We start from the raw sequence: 18,468 nt of genomic DNA on the forward strand, positions 1-18,468 counted from the left end.
GACAGGGTTTCGTCACGTTGGCCAGGCTGGTCTCAAGCGATTCACCCGTCTCAACCTCCCAAAGTGCTGGGATTACAGATGTGAGCCACCGTGCCCAGTCCAGAACTTATGTTTTAAAATAAGACAGAAAAAACAAGCAAACAAACCCAAAACCTCGCTACGGGTCTTGAGGATGAGAATAAAATTCCATTAGGTAGGATCCAGGGTGTGAAAAGTCAGGCAGGCCGTCCCATGGATGCCAGGTGCTTAAGAAAGTCAGTGACGTCTGACACTAAGGCCCTGCAGAGCCCTGGGGTCCCTCCCAGCGTGATCACCTCCGGGCCTTGCCCACCAGCCAGACATACTGGGCTTGCACCCGAGGGCCTGCCCAGGAGGAAAAAGAGAAGACCCCGAAGGGCTCAGTGCCCAGGACACCTTTGGTTACACACTGATAAAAAGTAGAAGTTAGGGGTTGGACACAGTGGTTGCTGCCTGTATTCCCAGCTACTTGGGAGGCTTAGGCGAGAGGTTTGTTTGAACTGCAGGTTAGAGGCTGCAGTGAGCTATGATCACGCCACTGCATTCTAGCTTGAATGACGGAGCAAGGCCCTGTCTCAAAACAAACCAAACTAGGGCTCACGCCTGTAATCCCAACACTTTGGGAGGCCGAGGCAGGTGGATCACCTGAGGTTGGGAGTTCAAGACCAGCTTGACCAACATGGAGAAACCCCGTCTCTACCAAAAATACAAAAAATTAGCCAGTCATCGTGGTGAATCCCTGTAATCCCAGCTACTCAGGATGCTGAGGCAGGAGAATTGCTTGAACCTGGGACGCAGAGGCTGCGGTGAGCCGAGATCGTGCCACTGCACTGCAGCCTGGGCAACAAGAGTGAAATTCCACCTCAAAAACACAAAAACAAAAACAAAACCTAGAAGTTAAATTAGTAAGGACAAAAAACTGTTACCAAATACCCCCAAAGCAAAAGTTAGAGAATAGAAAAGTGGCACAGGCTTCTGGGAAGCAATTCAACACTTGGTGAGCATCTATCGCACAAAGAACAGTGCTCTCTAAACTTTCATGGGATAATGCAAATTATCTTTTGAAAATATTAAGGATAATTCAGAAAAACTTTAAAAAGGACTGAGGAAAGTCATTCCTTTATGAAGTCCCACGCTTTTTACAGGCTCAGCCTGGAGTAGAAAGGATTCTCCTACTGGAACGTGGTCTACACTGCGGGTGATGGCTCAGAACCTGAGAGGGGTCACGGGGCAGACACAGGCCTCGCAGCCGCAAGCACCCCGACGCCCTGCACGTACCCGGCCCCCATACAGGATGGAGGGTGGCTGCAGCACCCGCCCAGTCACATCTGTCATCTCATCTTTGACCATGATTCCAAATTCACGGACGTACGGGTCTGTGTTGAAACTCGCGCTTCGCATCTGGCAAAGGGAAAAAAGAAAACACACGGAATGGGCGGGGGCCTCCGCTCTCTATAGCAGCCGCATCCATTCCAAGCATCAGGGGTTTCTGTGCCAGGGCAGCCGGACCGGACTCCACAGGGCGCCCCGTGTGGGACTGACGCTCACCAATTTGCTAATCTCCTCTTGTCGATCAGGCGCCGACCTTGCAGTTGCTCTGATCATGGTTGAGGTCTGATTGTCCGTTAATTTTTTAATGCATCTTTGTCCTGCCACTATGTTACAGACCTGCAAAGAAGACGCAGAGACAGGCATCAGCGCCTCACTGGTGCAATCAGGGGAGCGGGCAGGGGGCTCAGGGGCTGGTGGCCTGGCTCTGCCCGGGACGCTGTCTGCCTCATCCCCGGGCTGTGAAGCGCTGGGCAGGTGCCTGCTGCTGGGCTGGCTCCTGCTCCACAGCCTTCTGCTTCACAACAGAAATCCCTGCTGAGTAAACCCAACGTCATGCAAACACGCAGACCCCACGGACCCCACAGCTTCTGTGGCCGGCCCACCAGGCGAGCGGGGCTGTGTCCTGACACCGGCCCTTCTGGGCCCTCTCCAGTCTTCAGGGCTGCGGGTGTGAAAGCAGCTACAGGTGTGAAGCACGTCTACCTGTGGGACAAGGCACCGGAGCCGCCCAGCCCTGCCTGAGTGACAGGCAAGTGCTGAGAATCTAAACACCCAGGGGAGAGTTACAATGCATGGCTCAGGATCGGTGTTCGAGCCTTTCCCGAGGCAAGGATTTCTGGAACAGCTGTGATATTAAAGAGTGAGTGACACAACCATGTAGTGACAGATGACAGAGCACCTGCCTCCCCTGTGGGACCTGCGGGAGCGTTACACACACTCTCAGTCAAGGCTCACGCCAACCCTCCAGAGAGCTGCCGACCCTGCTTTACTGAAGGCAAAACCGAGGTGCAGCACAGCTCATGAACCCACCCGAGTTCCCACAGCAGCAGAGGCGGGGCCGTTTGCACCTGACTAGAGCCGCGGCAGTTTCTCAAAGCTGCATGCCCCAGCCTGGGCTGCCCTCCCAACCCCACAGAGGTGCACGCGAGAGGGAGACTTGCCTCCAGGGGAAGGTAGGTGTGTTTCTGCTCCTGTCCGACTTGTAAACATGGGAGGTGGGGGTAGCGCAGAACCAGCTTGTGCCTGTCCTTGAAGTACTGGGCCACTGTGCACTCCACCGTCTGCCCACTCTCCTGCTGCAGCGGGAATCTGGGGAGCAAAGGGCCTTTCAGGCTGAGGTCATCCCGGGCCCCGTTCCTGCGCCGCTTTTCATCTATCATCTGCTTTTTAGGGTGAGGTGTCCAGGAGTGAGTACCACATCGCATGCTCTGGGGTATCTGTGATGTTCCCGGGCCCCTAAGTTCTCGTTTTGTCTCTGGGGCTGGGAAATAAAAAACTACCTAAATGCGTCATTGCTCCATCATCATAAATTACCCACAACGCTACAGTGTGTGTCAAGGAGTCAGGACGAATGGAGATGTCCAGAAAGAAAGGTCTGTGCGTCTTCCAGAGAGCATGGTAACCCTGGAGGCCATTTCCATGCTGCACACCCAGTGCCCAGAAGGCCGGCAGCCCCCAGGACAGGATGAGGAAGGCAGGCCAGGCCTATTCTGGCAACCAGGGCCTCTGCATGGTGACAGTGGGGTATGGCACGGGTAAGTGTGGGGAGGCCTACGGGCACAAGAAGGGTGGGCCTCTGTGTGGGGACAAGGGGACGGGGCAGCTGGCACAGGGCAAGGACCACATGGCTCAGTTTCCACTACACCAACCCCTTCCCTCCGTCCAGACTGCCAGGCCACCTGTGGCCTCTGCCAGGCGGGGGAGGGGGCCTGGCCACGCTACAGGCCGTCTCCTCCTTCTGCTCCCTGAGCCACGGGCATCTTGGTGCCTCCGGTGCCTAGCAACAAGCCTGGTGCTTTACATGGAATGATCCATGGAGTGGATGAACCCTATTGGCCTGGGAGACATTAAGTGGAGCGCTGGGGCCAAATCTATTGTGTCCTTCACAAAGGAACACCAGTACAGCTGCGACTCTCATCCCTCCACCGGCCTAGATACCAAACTGTGCTCTTGCCGTAAGGACGGGACACACAGACTGGCCCAGGGAGGGGGGCATGCATCATGGCCACAGCCCCTCCACCCCCAGCACTCAGGATGGGACAACGAACGCAGAAGACCCTTCTCTGTCTGTGAGGCTCAGGAAGGAAGAGGGAGAGAGCGCCCGGGCCTGCCCTCCTGGCACCCAGGTGGAGTTTCATGATCTGAGTTTATTTTCTTAGGTGAAATTTGGAACCTACTTAAGGAACAATTTTGGGGACTGAAAAACAGAATGAAATGGTCCTTTCCAGGGAATCATGGCTCCAAAGTGTGCCCAATGGAATGACAGCAGGGACCCCAGCCAAGAGAGTCTGAAAGGAAGGGTGTGTTACGTTTGGTGACTGGCAGGCCGCCGAGTGACGTTGCAGACACGGTACTTCCTCTTCATCTGTCCACAGTGCGTTATCTCCACCTTTAGACCTGGGGACACAGAACACAGCATCAGGATCTGGGCTGTCCCGAGCCCGAGCACAAGCCCCACTTCCCAAGAATCCATTTTCATAGGAAGGTGGCTGCCGACCCAAGTTGTGGGGGCTCCACAGGGTTGCAGGGCTCCCCTAGGAAGGAAGACCCACAGGTCAACCTCTAGGCCACCCCAGTTGGGTCCATCTCACCTACAAGAGTACACGTGGTAGGGGAAGGCTCAGCTTACAGCATAGTGTGTCCACCCTTGTGCTGTTCTGAGCCCCCCATGGGTCATTGGGGTACACAGGGTACTGTGGATGGCCCTGCAAATGGCCTTCAGAAAGGACAGGTTCAGCAGGCAGGGCTTGTGGAACCAGTGGTAGCCCCCACTCTGCTGCTGACAGACAGAAGGAGCCCGGTAAGTCCTAGACCCCCGGATGTGAGTTTCTTAGAACAGAAAGCAGGCGGAGTGGGTGCAGACACCTGCTGGGGCTGCAGAAAGATTAAAGGAAAACAAAAGGACATGCATCCTCGGTTCTAGCGTTAGAAACGCCGGTCACAGCCACACTGCTGTTTCTAGCCCTGACCTCGTGACTCGGACGTGACCGATTCCCCTACCGGGTTCTCACCCCATGGGGTTGCATGTATTTGGGAAACCCCTACTACTGCTCTGGAAATGAGTCTAACTCATCTCTGTGCTACTTCATCTGATGGCTACAGTCTGCCACCTCCACCTCCCTAAACGTGCATAGGACCCAGCACCGCAAAATGCAGTCTCGGAGGCAGACAGAGAAGGGGCCTCCCAGCCCTTAGCCAGGTGTGCCGGGACAGTTCATTACCTTTAATTTCTTTGGTAAACTTTACCCTTTGGGAATCTGTCAGAGGTTTTTGTTGTTCTTCAATACTTTTAAAATCCAAAACTTCACAAACAAACTCGATTACTGGCTGTGCCTTGTAAAACGCTGTGGCCGACACTGTAGGCGAGAAAAGAAAGAGGTGAAGGACAAGACGCGACCGCGGGGCTGCTGGGCGGGCTGGGGGTCCTGGAGGGGCCTCGTAGGCCGGGCCAGCCACGGTGGGGACACCCGGCGGGGGTTCTCACTCTCTACCGAGGCCACCCTCGGGCCCAGAGACGGGCAGGCCAGTGGTGAGAAACCTGGGCCCGAGCCGCCGAGCCTCCCTCTGGTCAGGGCGACAGAAAGGAGCCGGCTGGCTCTGAAGACTAAGTCACCCTCTGAGAATAAAGAGTGTTGTAGGATTTTCTGATTATCTTCTGGCGCAGATATTTCTGAAATTCATCATTCCCTTTTATATAATTATATTTCAAGAAATGTATAACTGAGCAAGATCAAATGCTCATTCCTTTCTAGAGCTTTTCATAATAATCAACTCCCATATGAGAAGACTGATCCTTTTTGCTGGCGTTCACCCTCGTCTTTTTCACAGGGAGGACAGCGGATGTCCTGCATAGAGCAGCGACCAAGTCTCCCAACAGGGACAGGCCACACCAGGCCTACCGGAGGCCAGCAAGAAGGAACCCCGGATCCTCAGGCCCACCTCAGCTCCCGAGCGCAGCTCCTTAGGCTGGGCCCTCCTGGCGGCTCCATGCTCGCCTGAGAGCCCCTGCCCTAACCCACCCAACACTGCAGGTGAGACAGGCCAGGGGTCACGCGGCAGCACCGGCTCTGAGAGGGGCCATGCGTGGAGCTGGCCACATGGCCCCCCGAGGTCCTGACCCCCAGCCCATGCCCAGCCCTGCCCTGCAGTGAAGACCCCAGGGCGCTGCTCACCATCAATATTCAGCATCATTTTCCAGAGAGAAGGCCGGACGGACTGATGGAAGCCAAACCACACTTCTCGGCCCCCGCCAAGAGGGTTGGAGCAGCCTTCAGACGCGGTGAAGAAGGAGCGGCCCACGGGGGTGTACCTGGAACCGAGAGACCCCACCCCACCTCCTGTTGGATCAGCTTCCAGAAGGACAGCCGCCTCTGGGTGGGCTTCGCCTGCGCGAACTCCTCATCGGAGTTCCGTTTCCCCTCCTTCTAAAACTGCATTTACCGTGCAGCACTCCAGCCTGTGTGCACGGCCTGCTGCGTGGGACCCGTGGTCTCGCTGGGTGACGGCAAAAAACATTTGCTTAAATGCACAGCATAGGTGGAACATGAACCCCCGGGACCCAGCGTGTTTCTGTCCTGGCCTCCCATCCTGGCCTCACTGTCTACTCTTCCCCTCACAGGGCCTGCGTCTCCAAGCGCAGATGGAAGCGGGCACCTGCCAAATGCCAGCCCCAGCCCCAGCCGTGTGGCTGTCCATGCATGACCCAGCAGCCGCCAGCTCCCTTAGTGGGGGGCTCCCCAACCAGGCTCCGAGGTCCAGGACCCGCCCGCTGGGGGCTCCCCAGCAGGAGGTGGCAGGGCCAGCATGAGGGCGTCACAACTTCTTCAGGCCTGCTAGGGACGCTGTGCTGACCTGGCTAGAGCCACTTGACCAAAGCAGACACATTCTCCAGCACAGCGGCCTCACCCACCGCATGGACACGTGGGGTCCGGTGGCCCTGGAGGTGCCATCACTAATGATTCTGCAGGGAAAACCCGCTGTGAGCCGTGATGCTCCCGCCTGTGGGGGGCGCTGATCCACCACCCACACGGCCCTTCACCTTCCACCTGAGACGTGTTCACAATCCCACCTCCACTGTGCTAGTTTTCCAAAAATGAAAACAGCACTTTCCTCCCTGATCATAAAATTCACGCAAGTAATCCAAAGGAATTCAGACAAGAACCACAGTAATTTCTGCCACTCAATTAAAAAAATAGATGCCATGTTGGTAACCATCCTTCTAGACTGTTTCTGCACACACCAACCGTCCTCCGTCGATAGTTCAAAGCAGAGACAGTTACACAGGGGAAGGAGTGACCTGCCGGGAGTGACAGTCTGGCCTGTATTTGGTCACCTCCTCCCATGCCTGGAGACTGAAAACACCAAGGTCCCTTCTAAAAATCTCACACATGGCCTCAAGGCACCTCCTCTTATATGAAAGAAGCCCCCACCCTCTCCTGGAATCTTAACGCTTTGGTCAGTCCTGGGGTTTGTCAGTGTGGAGCTTGTTTCGTTTTAGGCTTTGTTGGAAAGAAACCAAACTTGAACATTCCACTTGGGCCCAGGCACCAGCGTGAGGGCAGGCGGCCGGGGCAGGAACCTGGGGGCCGACGTGCAGAGCTGGCCTCGCTCCTCCAACAGCGTGTCACTCAGGAAATTAGCGCAACCCTCCGCCCAGCAACTGGGTGGACCTTGAGCCCTGAAACTGCTCCCCTACACCCTCTCCCAGCAATCTCACATGTGGCGATTTGTGGTAATAGAGCAATCTAGAGAATAAAGACATCCCTAACAGTTGCAAAAAGCAGCGGTGATGGTACCTAGGGTTGTGGATGTGCACTTAGCACAAAACTGGGAACACAGCATTATTCTATCACGAGTCCCAAGTGCAAGCGCAAGAGAGGAGCAGAGAAGTGCTGAGCACAGAGGGCTGCGGCGCATGAACGCGCACACACACAGGGAGGCCACCTTCTGGCCAGGCCGACAGTGCTAGTGATTGATTGATTGATCTGACGGAGTCTTACTCTGTCGTCAGGCTGGAGTGCAGTGGCACAATCTCGGCTCACTGCAACCTCTGCCTCCCAAGTAGCTGGGGGATTACAGGCTTGCGCCACCACGCCCGGCTAATTTTTGTATTTTTAGTAGAGATGGGGTTTCACCATGTTGGCCAGGCTGGTCTTGAACTCTTGACCTCGTGATCTGCCTGCCTCAGCCTCCAAAAGCGCTGGGATTACAGGCGTGAGCCACCGCGCCCGGCCGATTTATTTTTATATTCACATTGTTTCCACCTTAGCACCATCTGTTACGCTCATCACAGAAAACTTACGTGACCATTCCCACCCTGATTTCAAGAATGAGCCGTTCCTTGCACAGCTTTCAGACCATGGGGGGCCCTTGGAGCTGCAGGAGATGTCCCCGACCCTTGGCTCCGTGTGGCACCCTCACCTCATGGACGGCAAGTGCCTCATGACCACGTCCAGGGCCTGGATCGTCTCGAAAGGGACACTGGGCAGCCGCCCTGAAAGTGCATCGTGTAACGCCTGCAAGCTCACGCAGGACACCCACTTGATGGACACCTTGAAGATGCGATCCTTGCCTTCTCCTGGGAGCGTGACCTCCAGCTCCACCTGCACGGATCAAACACACAAGGTTACTCCTCCTGCGAAGCCCCAGGGAGGATGCAGCCCGACCAAGGTTGGCTTCCAGACACTCCTGAGCGAGGAGGTCTCCACCCAGCCCTTTCGCCAACCACCAGCCACCTGTGGCTACTGAGCACTTGAAATATGACCAAGCAACTGAATTTGAAACTTTACTTACTTTTGATGAATTTAAATGTACACAGCCACATGTGGCGGGGGCCAGTGTAATGACAGCTGTCGAAAACATATCCTCTTGTCTCACACCCGAACGATGAACTCACTACCTCTCTCCTCCCCAGTCTCTGAACTGCCCCTCCCCTCAGCCAAGGCTTACACCTGACCTCAGATCATGCTGCCGTCACCTGCAAACTCCACTCTGCTACTCAGAACCCGCAGTTAAATAGCAATCTGGCCCTCATGCCTCCCAATATGTGGACACACACAAGCCCACTCGGGTGATGTGTGAAGAAACTTCACTCCTGGCTGATAATGCTTCCCAGTGTCTAAGGAACACTGACGTAATGGGTTATGGAGGGTATGTACTTTATCCTCACATGCCCAATGACCCCAGCAAAGGGAAATTCATTCATCACTTTTTTTGAGATAGGGTCTCGCTGTCGCCCAGGCTGGCGTGCAGTGGCACAATATTGGCTCACTTCAGCCTTGACCTTTTAGGCTCAAGTGATCCTTCCACTTTGGCCTTCCAAGTCGCTGGGACCACAGGGCGTGCCACCAAGCTCAGCTAATTTTTTAAGTTTTAATTTTGTAGAGATGGAGTTTTACTATGTTGCTTGTGCTGGTCTTGAACCCCTGGGCTCAAGGGATCCTCCCATCTTGGCCTTCCAAACTGCTAGGAGTACTAGCGTGAGCCACTGTGCCGGGCCGATTCACCACTTTTTATACATGAAAACACAGAAACCCAGACTTAAAAAAACAGCCCAAGGTCACAGAGCCACGAAAGGACAGAGATGGGATCTGGACCCCGAAGGCCTTCCCACTCCACACGTGATGCCAGGGCCCCAGGTCTTCAGCACCAGCCTCCCCTCCCCTGCCCAGGGCCTGCGGCCTCCACTCCGCACACCTGAGGTGCCAGGTGCCTTTCCTCACAAACTCCAGCTTGCCAGCATGCCCAGGCCCAGTGCTGTTTGGTGGCACTGGGCACATCTGTTCTCTCGCCCACTGCCCACCACGTCCATGCTCAGCTCCCATCTGCTAATCCTTGTAACCCAGGGACTGGACCTCTTGCCACACCTTGTTTGAACTCCACGGAGCAACAACCAGACTCTGTGGACATCACCTGCACACCTGGTTCCACCCGAGCACACACCCTTCCACCCAGGCCTGGGCCAGCTCTGGCAGATGCCCTCATGCCCGTGAGCACTCAGAGCACCGTTGTGCCTGACGGCCCCAAACTGGCAGCGCCCCGAGGACCATCTGCCACAGATGAGGGCGGGGAAAAAGGAACGGATCCTTCTAGCCAGATGGACTTCAAACATCAAATACCAAGAAAACCAGCAAGCCACAGAAGGGCACTGCAGCACAATGCCCTGCGGACGTCAGAGCCACACGTACACGGGATGCAGCACAGTGAGGGAAACCGACAGAGGGAAGGGCCAGCTTCACCCAACTCAGCAGGACAGTGGAGGGGGTGGCAGGGAGGACGCAATCAAGGCTCAGTCGATGGGGGACTTCAGGGTGGGAGGAGGAAACAGCCGGGCCTGGGTGGAGGGTACAGGATGTGGTTTCATATCACTCTTTAAATATATGTACGAAGCAGGCCCGTGAACAACACGGGTTGGAATTACGCAGGTAGAGTTATATGTGGACTTTCTTCAGCCTCTGCTACCCCGAGACAGCGACACCAGGCTCCTCCTTTTTCTCGTCAGCATGAAGATGGAGGGGATGAAGGCCTTTATGATAATCCATTTCCACTTAATGAAAAGGAAACATTTTTTTTAACCTTATGATTTCTTACATAACTTTTCTCCAGCTTAAGAATATAAGAATAAACTATATAGGGCCTGGTGTCGTGGCTCATGCCTGTAATCCTAGCCCTCTGGGAGGCTGAGGCAGGTGGATCACCTGAGGTTAGGAGTTCGAGACCAGCCCAGTCAATGTGGCAAAACTCTGTCTCTGCTAAAATACAAAAATCAGCCAGGTGTGGTGGTGCACGCCTGTAACCTCAGCTACTCAGGAGGCTGGTGCAGGAGAATAGCTTAAACTCGAAAGGCAGAGGTTGCAGTGAGCTGAGATTGCACCATTGCACTGTAGCCTGGGTGACAAGAGTAAAACTCTGTCTCAAAAAAAAAAAGAAAAATAGCTGGGCATGGTGGTGCAAGCCTGTAATCCCAGCTACTTGGGAGGCTGAAACAGGAGAATCATTTGAACCTGGGAGGCAAAGGTTACAGTGAGCTGAGATAGTGCCACTGCACTCTACCCCTGGGCAACAGAGTGAGACTCTATCTCAAAAAAAAAAAAAAAAGAAGAATAAACTATATAATACATATAACATATAAAATATGTGTTAATTTACAGTTTATGTTATTGGTAAGGCGTCTGGTCAACAACAGGCTATTAGCAGTTTTGGGGGAGTCAAGTTATACATAGCCAGGTGCAGTGGTTCACGCCTGTAATCCCAGCTCTTTGGGTGGCCGAGATGGGAGGATGGTTTGAGCCCAGGCATTGGAGACCAGTCTGAGCAATATAGAGAGACCCCTTCTCTGTAGTCCTAGCTACTCAGGAGACTGAGACAGGAGGATCGCTTGAGCCCAGGAAGTCAAGGCTGTAGTAAGCTGTGATTACTCCACTGCACTCCAGCCTGGGTAACAGAGAAATTGTTTAAAAACAAACAAAAAAAAACCAAACAGGTTATAAATGCCTTTTTGACTGCATGGCTGTGTCACCAACCAAATCTCAACTTGGATTGTAACTCCTAGAATTCCCACATGCTGTGGGAGGGACCCGGGGGAGATGACTGAATCATGGGGGCCGGTCTTTCCGGTGCTGTTCTTGCGATAGTGATCCGATTGGTTTATCAGGGGTTTCCGCTTTTCCCTTTTCCTCATTCTCTCTTGCCGCCGCCACGTAAGAAGTGCCTTTTGTCTTCCGCCATGACTGTGAGGCTTCCCCAGCCATGTGGAACTGTGAGTCCAATCAAACCTCTTTCTTTTGTAAACTGCCCAGTCTTTATCAGCAGCATGGACATGGACTAGTACAGCACCCCTAACCTTTTGTTGTTCAAAGATCAATTGTATAGATATTTCTTTTTCATTAGTGGTACTTCATGATAAAATTCTAAATAAGTCACACACAAGTAACAGTAACCAAAAGTGCACATGTGGCATAAGGCTGGCAACACGGCAGGGATTCCTGCAAGCACTGGTTCCCACCCTTCCGGTGCCTCTTTATTTTCAGTTAAGGAAACAGATCTCAAGGGGCTGACTGAGCTGCCGCAGGCCATGCAGCAGGAAGCAGAGGGGCAAGTGCCCCCGTCAAACTGTCCAACTCCAGAAAAGGAGACAGAGTCTCTGTGGGCCCAGGACCAGGGGCCTGGCTGGGCATGGTGATGGGGGAACGATTCCAGTACGGACTGGCAGCAACCTGGTCTCAACAGGAGTAGCCGGGAGAACGTCATTCCCCTCGTCCAGAAACGGCACACTCGGGTCACGGCATGCAGGTGGAGTGGGAGAGTGCATGTATTTCACACACGCCCCGGCCAGGAGGTGCTACAGACCCCAGCACATCTGCGGCAACAGCACTCACGCGTGGCCTACAGTGCTGTGCCCCGGCACGGATCAGATGCCTGTCGACGCCACCCTTCAAAAACCTCTGAAAGCAAAACTGAGGGGCAATTCCAAGGGGTCTATTTTCCCACAGCAAAACACACTCTAATTTGTAAATGTCCAGCCTCCGCTTGGCTCGCAGAGAAAAAAACAGCAGAGTCACCCCGGGCTCTGTAACTGCCCGTTCCGTGTCCGCAGTGGCTGGCTGGTGCTCGTACTGGGCAGCTTAGGGCCGCGTGGAGATTTTATCACGGCCATCACGCCATGAGGGGAGGAGGCATGCGGCTCTCCGGGGGGCAGGACTCGTATGCATCCAGGCTGCCAGCAGCAGGTGGCCCACATCTGAGACACTGCCACCTCCCAACAGCTCGAACGCTCAGTCACAATGACCCAACATCTGAAGGTCACTCCCAGCGCTGCTGCCTCCTGTGTTCTGACCTCAGGCAGGTGGCCCATCAGCCTCCAGCACACAAGGGGACAAGCCCCGCTCACCTCACAGAGCGCTGGTGTCAATTGCTGCGAAGTGCTAAATTCTGGGAGTGGCCCAAATGCCATTTTCTGAACGTGGATAATAGAAAATGTCAGCCCAGGCCTCCCATCCAGGGCCTGGAACACAGTGAGGCAGCTGTGACATCCAATCTTCCCAGACAAGCCAAACCGCATGCTGGCCTCCCTGTCTGGAAATCCTCAGGGTGAGAGAAGTAAGACTGTCACGGGAAGATCCCTGTTTCAGTGTCGTCACAAAACTCAGCAACAAAGAGAAAACAGCACTCTAAAGAACGCAAAGCGGCCGGCTCGGGGGCTGACGCCTGTAATCCCAGCACTGTGGGAGGCCAAGGCAGGTGGATTGCTTGAGCTCAGGAGTCGGAGACCAGCCTGGGCAATGCGGCAAAACCCTGTCCCTACAAAAAGAAAATTAGCTGGGCATGGTGGCATGCTTCTGTAGTCCCAGCTGGTCAGGAGGCTGAGGCAGGAGGCTCATTTCAGCCCAGGAGGCAGAGGTTGCAGTGAGCTGACATCGTGCCACTGCGCTCCAGCGGCTGCCTTTCAAAAGGCTGTTCCTGCACTAAGTTTGGCTGTGGCCCTGGCTGAGCCCACAGTCTCCCTGTCCTCTGCCGCTGAGGAGGGGGAGAGGGAGGCACTGCAGGCGTGGTTATGTCTGGCTGGCCACGAGGATCCCAACCTGGACATGGCCTCCCTGGGGCAGCAGGAAGAGCGGCCACACCCACTGTGTCTGCCAGCCAGGGCTGCCACGGGCCCCTCCCAGAAGGCCGTGCAGCTCATGTCTTGTTGAAATGTGCCAGGAACTGAGGTCTAAAGGCACCCTGGGACTCTGCAGAGCAGCAGCTCTCAAAAGGCAAATCACTGTCCCAAAAGACTTCAGCACCAAAACCAGCCCCACTCAGCACGTCTGCAAAGTGTAGGGGGAATTCAAAGTCACCTGGTGAGGGGACACAGCAGGTACAGGGAATGGCTGCCAGTCAGGGCTCGGCAGCACTTCCTGACCACCTTGCACTGGGCTGGGCTGGGGTCAAGGCACCTGGCTGGCTGGTCCCCCGCCGCAGGCTGCCCAAGGCTCCCTAGGCCTCTCCTCGCCCCCTGTCTTCCCTCCCTGAGCCTTCTGCCTTGGGAGCCCTTGGTCTCCCTTGCTGCCAGACACCCCCATCCCACGTCAGGAGGCACCAGCCAGGCACTCCTGTGGTCACAGCATGGTTGAGCTGGGCACAGAGGTGGACAGGCAGGAGCGCTGAGCTACCATCTCCTTCAGCTTCCAGGAAGCGTCTGCTATCAATCTGAGCTGTGGGTCTGCCCTGACTTCCTTCTGGGAAGAAGACTCCTGTGCGCTTCACCACCCCTCCCAGACCATGCCAACCAGACATTCAATGAGATCATTCAATGAAACGCGGTGATACACTTTCAGGTTCATCTCCCCGCAGCCGAACCCTTCTGGGCCAATGTCACTCGTCTTTGGTTATTTGGGGAGTTTACAGCAGTCTCCATAGGTTCCTAAACAGCGCTCCTTCTGGCCACCTGTCCGAATATTCTACTCAACTGAGCAGAGATGCTCCAGGGAGCTCAGACCTTCCATGGGCCCTGAAAAGGGGAGGATGGGGCTGGACCCAGGGCTCAGAAGAATAGACAACAGACATCATGCCTTTAAAAAAGGACCCAGGACTTCAACCCAAAATGTTCATCAACTTGTATCGCTTCCTGGGTCTCCATCTCCAGTTCCAGAAGGTGAGGGAGTGAGGCCGGGTGGTCTCAGAGTCCCCCAGGTCTGGGAGAACTCATCTCTTTCCACACGGGGCTGGGATGAAGGCAGGCAGGCTGATACTGCAGGAGGGGAGCGAGGGGCTTCACGTGTAAGGGCAACGTGACACAGGCCCTCTGCACAGAGACCTGGCGGAGAGCCCCTAGGGTAACGGAGCACCAGAACCTTCCGCCCTTACCACAGGAGAGGCATGAAAAAGAGAAAACCCAAGGACGACACTGGGACATAATGCGAGAAGGTGGGCATGGGGATACCTCGTTAGGCAGGCTCTCGCATAGCAGGGGTTAATTTCTGCACCTGCAGAGACCCTACAGAACCCCCAAGACCAGTGGGAGGAGCGTGGTCTGCAACCGGGGAAGCCCTGTGCTGACTGAACACAGTGGCTTCGAGTAGGTTCTCTATGTTCTCTGGAAGCTGAGCTTTTCTTCTCTTTTCTTTTCTTTTTTGTACCTTTCTTTTTTTTTTTTTGAGACAGAGTTTCACACTTGTTACCCAGGCTGGAGTGCAATGGCACGATCTCAGCTAACCGCAACCTCTGCCTCCCAGGTTCAAGCAATTCTCCTGCCTCAGCCTCCCCAAGTAGCTGGGATTGCAGGCATATGCCACCATGCCTGGCCAATTTTGCATTTTTAGTAGAGACGGGGTTTCACCATGTTGGCCAGGCTGGTCTCGAACTCCTGACTTCAGGTGATCTACCTGCCTCCCCGCTGAAAGTGCTGGGATTACAGGTGTGAGTCATCGTCCCTGGTTGACCTGAGCTTCTCATCTGACAAAAGGATGAGAATGGTTGGGATGAAACTTAAGAGGGAATGAACGCCCACTGAGCGTAGCACTGCACGTATGAGGACTCTCGTGAGAACCCCAGAAAAACACTCTGACCATCGGCAAGGCTGACAGACCAGGGCCAGAAATCAGCAGTTCTGTGATTTAAGCTTCATTTAAATTTTTATTTTTAGACAGAGTCTCACTCTGTCGCCCAGGTTGGAGTGCAGTGGCACGATCTTGGCTCACTGCAATCTTCGCCTCCTGGGTTCAAGTGATTCTCATGCTTCAGTCTCCCAAGTAGCTGAGATTACAGGTGCATGCTACCATGCTTAACTATTTTTTTTGTATTTTTGTAGAGACGGGATTTAGCCATGTTGGGCAGGCTGGTCTCGAACTCCTGGCCTCCCAAAGTGCTGGGATTACAGGTGTGAGCCCCTGCACCTAGCCTTAAACAAAGTATTTTAAACCCTCACTACTCAACGTGTGGCATGGGGCTAACAGCACAGGCACTGGCTAGAGCTGGTGGGAGATGCACCACCCGGGGCCATGGGGTACAAGCCCCAGGCCAGAAGCTCTTTGTGGGGTGTACATGCTCACTGAACTCTCATGAAGTCCCTGGGAGGTAGTTTTTGTTGCCACCTCTCCATTTTACAGGTGAGGCAGCTGAGGCTTGGCTGGGTGAGGTGCCCCAGGTCCTGCCACAGCAAGGGCCAGGCCAGGCCTCACACCCATAGCTATGTTTAACCCAGAGTGCATGTGCAGGTGATTTCCAGGATGACAGGTCTCAAATGTAAATATTAGATACCATATAGACTCCCTCAGCCCCTTTTCAGAAAAACTACCCTGATGCCCGCCCTGTGTTTAAATATAAATATCTGCAGACAAAACTGCGCACAAACTCCTTATGCTTTTCTTTCTTATAAAACTTCAAGTAAAAACAATGCAAATTCAGCACAAAAATTTTAAATGACTACCTTTCAACGCCATAGCACGTTAGTTTGCAAGGGGTGATCATGCTGGACTGACGTGCATTTGGTCCTATGACCCAATGCGAAGACCAACGTCTGTCACCCTGGGCTGGCAGTGACAATGCACAGACCACCGCCCCCTCTTGGATCCATGAGGTCACTTTATGCAGAGTCCTATGTCGTCACTTGGCCTCTGCTCAGTCACAGCACATTCTCCCCTTGCCAGAGCATGAGAACATGGAGGAGCACCACTGGGCGCTGAGCCTGCGGCGCCCTGTGGACCATCCAGAAAGGCTAAAAGGAGTTTATTCAAGATTATCGTCAAAATGAAAAAACAGCTACTCTGGAGGCTGAGGTGGGAGGATTGCTTGAGCCTGGGAATTGAAGGCTGCAGCGAGCCATGACTGCACCATTGCACTCCAGCCTGGGCGACAGAGTGAGACCCTGTCTCAAAAGAAAGAAGACTGAATGTAGAGATAGCGGCTTGCCGGCCCCTTGCCCTCCCACTAAAAGAGTCATCCGTGACAGCAACTTGAGACCCTTTGCGCACTGAGCTGGCTTCCTTCTCAGGAACTTGGGGTTTAAAAAGCAAACTGTGTACGCTGTCCCGGAGGGAGTCAGCCTTTCATTCTCATAGTTGTTAAATTCCTGGTTTCTGATGTGTGTGCTTCTTAAAGTATGTGTCGAGATTATTTCTGAGCCAGGTTTCTGTTCTTCTTCTACTTACAAATAACACCTGTATTGCTCTGGAGAAATATGTTGAAAGATGTTCCCAAGAAGTCACAACTTCTGGGCAGAAATTTTATTACTTTTTAAATAAAGCCATGATAAGGATAAAGGTAATAAGAGAAGGCGACATTTTAATATAACCGCTACTCTCGGGTTTGACTCATCCCCATCATTCTAATTTCAGATGAATCACTGGCTACAGGAGACTGTTAACTGTGTCTCACTGCCATGGCTCTCTCTCACACTCCCACATGAACTTACTTTTCCATAGGTCTTTTTGTGGAGATAGAGTCTCATTATGTCGCCCAGGATGGAATTTGTGGTGCACTGAGATAGCTCACTTCAGCCTCTAACTCCTGGGCTTAAGCCACGCTCCCGCCTCAGCCTCCGTAGGTCTTTATAACACTGGTGCTTACTCTCGGCTCTTGTCTGGTGGTGGTTTGTGGCTTGTGTTTTGTGTGTGTACGTTGTACTTGAAGGCTGGTGGTTTCAAGTTCTCAATCTGTGTCTGGACCTAGACAAGTTAACCCCTATCACCGAAAACCACAACACACAGAAGGCAGTTTTTATGGATCTCAGGACGAAGCGCATGGCAACAAGCTGCCCTCTCCTCAGGAGAATAGTTTTGTGTATGAGAACAGGCGTGCATTTTACAGCACGTCACTGCACGTGATTCCACCAACAGCACCCCGGGGAACTTACCTTGTCCCTCCCGATCGGAAGCGGCATGGCTGTGTACAGATTCTTCCTGCCATCAAACACGGGCTTCCGATCCCCAAAGATCTGGGTTTTAAAGTGCTGGACCATGTGTTCCACGATTTCCCTGAAACAAAGATAAAAGTCAGGCAAAACATCAATAAAATGCAGAACATGGCATACAAGGACAACATTTTTCTTATGCTATTTTTTTTTTTTTTTTTTGAGATGGAGTCTTGCTCTTATTGCCCAGGCTGGAGTGCAATGGTGTAATCTTGGCTCACTGCAACCTGTCTCCTGGGATCAAGCAATTCTCCTGCCTCAGCCTCCCGAATAGCTGGGATTACAGATGCACACAACCTTGCCCAGCTAATTTTTGGAATTTTAGTAGAGACAGAGCTTCACCATGTTGGCCAGACTGGTCTCGAACTCCTGACCTCATGATTTGCCCACCTCGGCCTCTTAAAGTGTTGGAATTACCAGCGTGAGCCACCGCACCTGGTCCTCTGATGCAATTTTTTTTTTTGAGACAGAGTCTCACTCTATCGTCAGGCTGGAGCACAGTGGCACAATCTCAGCTCATCGCAACCTCCACCTCCCGGGTTCAAGCGATGCTCCTGCCTCAGCCTGCTGAGTAGCTAGAACCACAGGTGCACGCCACCATGCCCAGCTAATTTTTGTATTTTTAGCAGAGAGGGGTTTCACCAAGTTGACCAGGATGGTTTTGATTTCTTGACCTCGTGATCCACTCGCCTTGGCCTCTAACGCTATCTTTTAAGCAGTTTTGTAAGACCTGTGTCTCCTTTGGGCAACATGACTTCAAACTTCTACAAAGCAGCAAACTAGGCCCATGAGTGAGTTTGTGCTCGTGCATTTAGTCAAACACAGGAGAACCTGGTATGCACCGGGCACTTTATACACCACATACAGCAGATGACGGACACTTCCAGAAGCTCTGGAGCTCCTCAGAGACACTGATGAGAAGAGCTATGAAACGGATGCTTGCTGCTGGGAGGGACTGGGGTTTTAGTGTTGGGGGCTTAGGACTCCCAATTCCTACTTCCACACCATGA

At 53.6% G+C, this 18,468-nt stretch overlaps 1 protein-coding gene across 2 annotated transcripts in view; it reads right to left on the bottom strand.

Moving 5' to 3' along the window:
• AGO2 (argonaute RISC catalytic component 2) overlaps positions 1–18,468 on the bottom strand; it is a 122,220-nt gene that overhangs the window by 37,755 nt on the left and 65,997 nt on the right. For both annotated transcript variants that reach the window (XM_064384628.1, XM_012461189.3), the window contains 8 exons: positions 17,402–17,522; positions 7,990–8,171; positions 5,742–5,878; positions 4,791–4,925; positions 3,879–3,966; positions 2,511–2,658; positions 1,567–1,686; positions 1,297–1,419 (listed from right to left, as the gene is read on the bottom strand). In XM_064384628.1, the coding sequence (XP_064240698.1) occupies positions 1,297–1,419; positions 1,567–1,686; positions 2,511–2,658; positions 3,879–3,966; positions 4,791–4,925; positions 5,742–5,878; positions 7,990–8,171; positions 17,402–17,522 (1,054 nt within the window). The remainder of the gene's footprint in view (positions 1–1,296; positions 1,420–1,566; positions 1,687–2,510; positions 2,659–3,878; positions 3,967–4,790; positions 4,926–5,741; positions 5,879–7,989; positions 8,172–17,401; positions 17,523–18,468) is intronic.

The sequence above is a fragment of the Aotus nancymaae genome, unplaced genomic scaffold (assembly GCF_030222135.1).
Source record: "Aotus nancymaae isolate 86718 unplaced genomic scaffold, 86718_ANA_hifiasm-v0.15.2.pri h1tg000036l, whole genome shotgun sequence".
In the NCBI taxonomy this organism is placed as follows: domain Eukaryota; kingdom Metazoa; phylum Chordata; class Mammalia; order Primates; family Aotidae; genus Aotus; species Aotus nancymaae.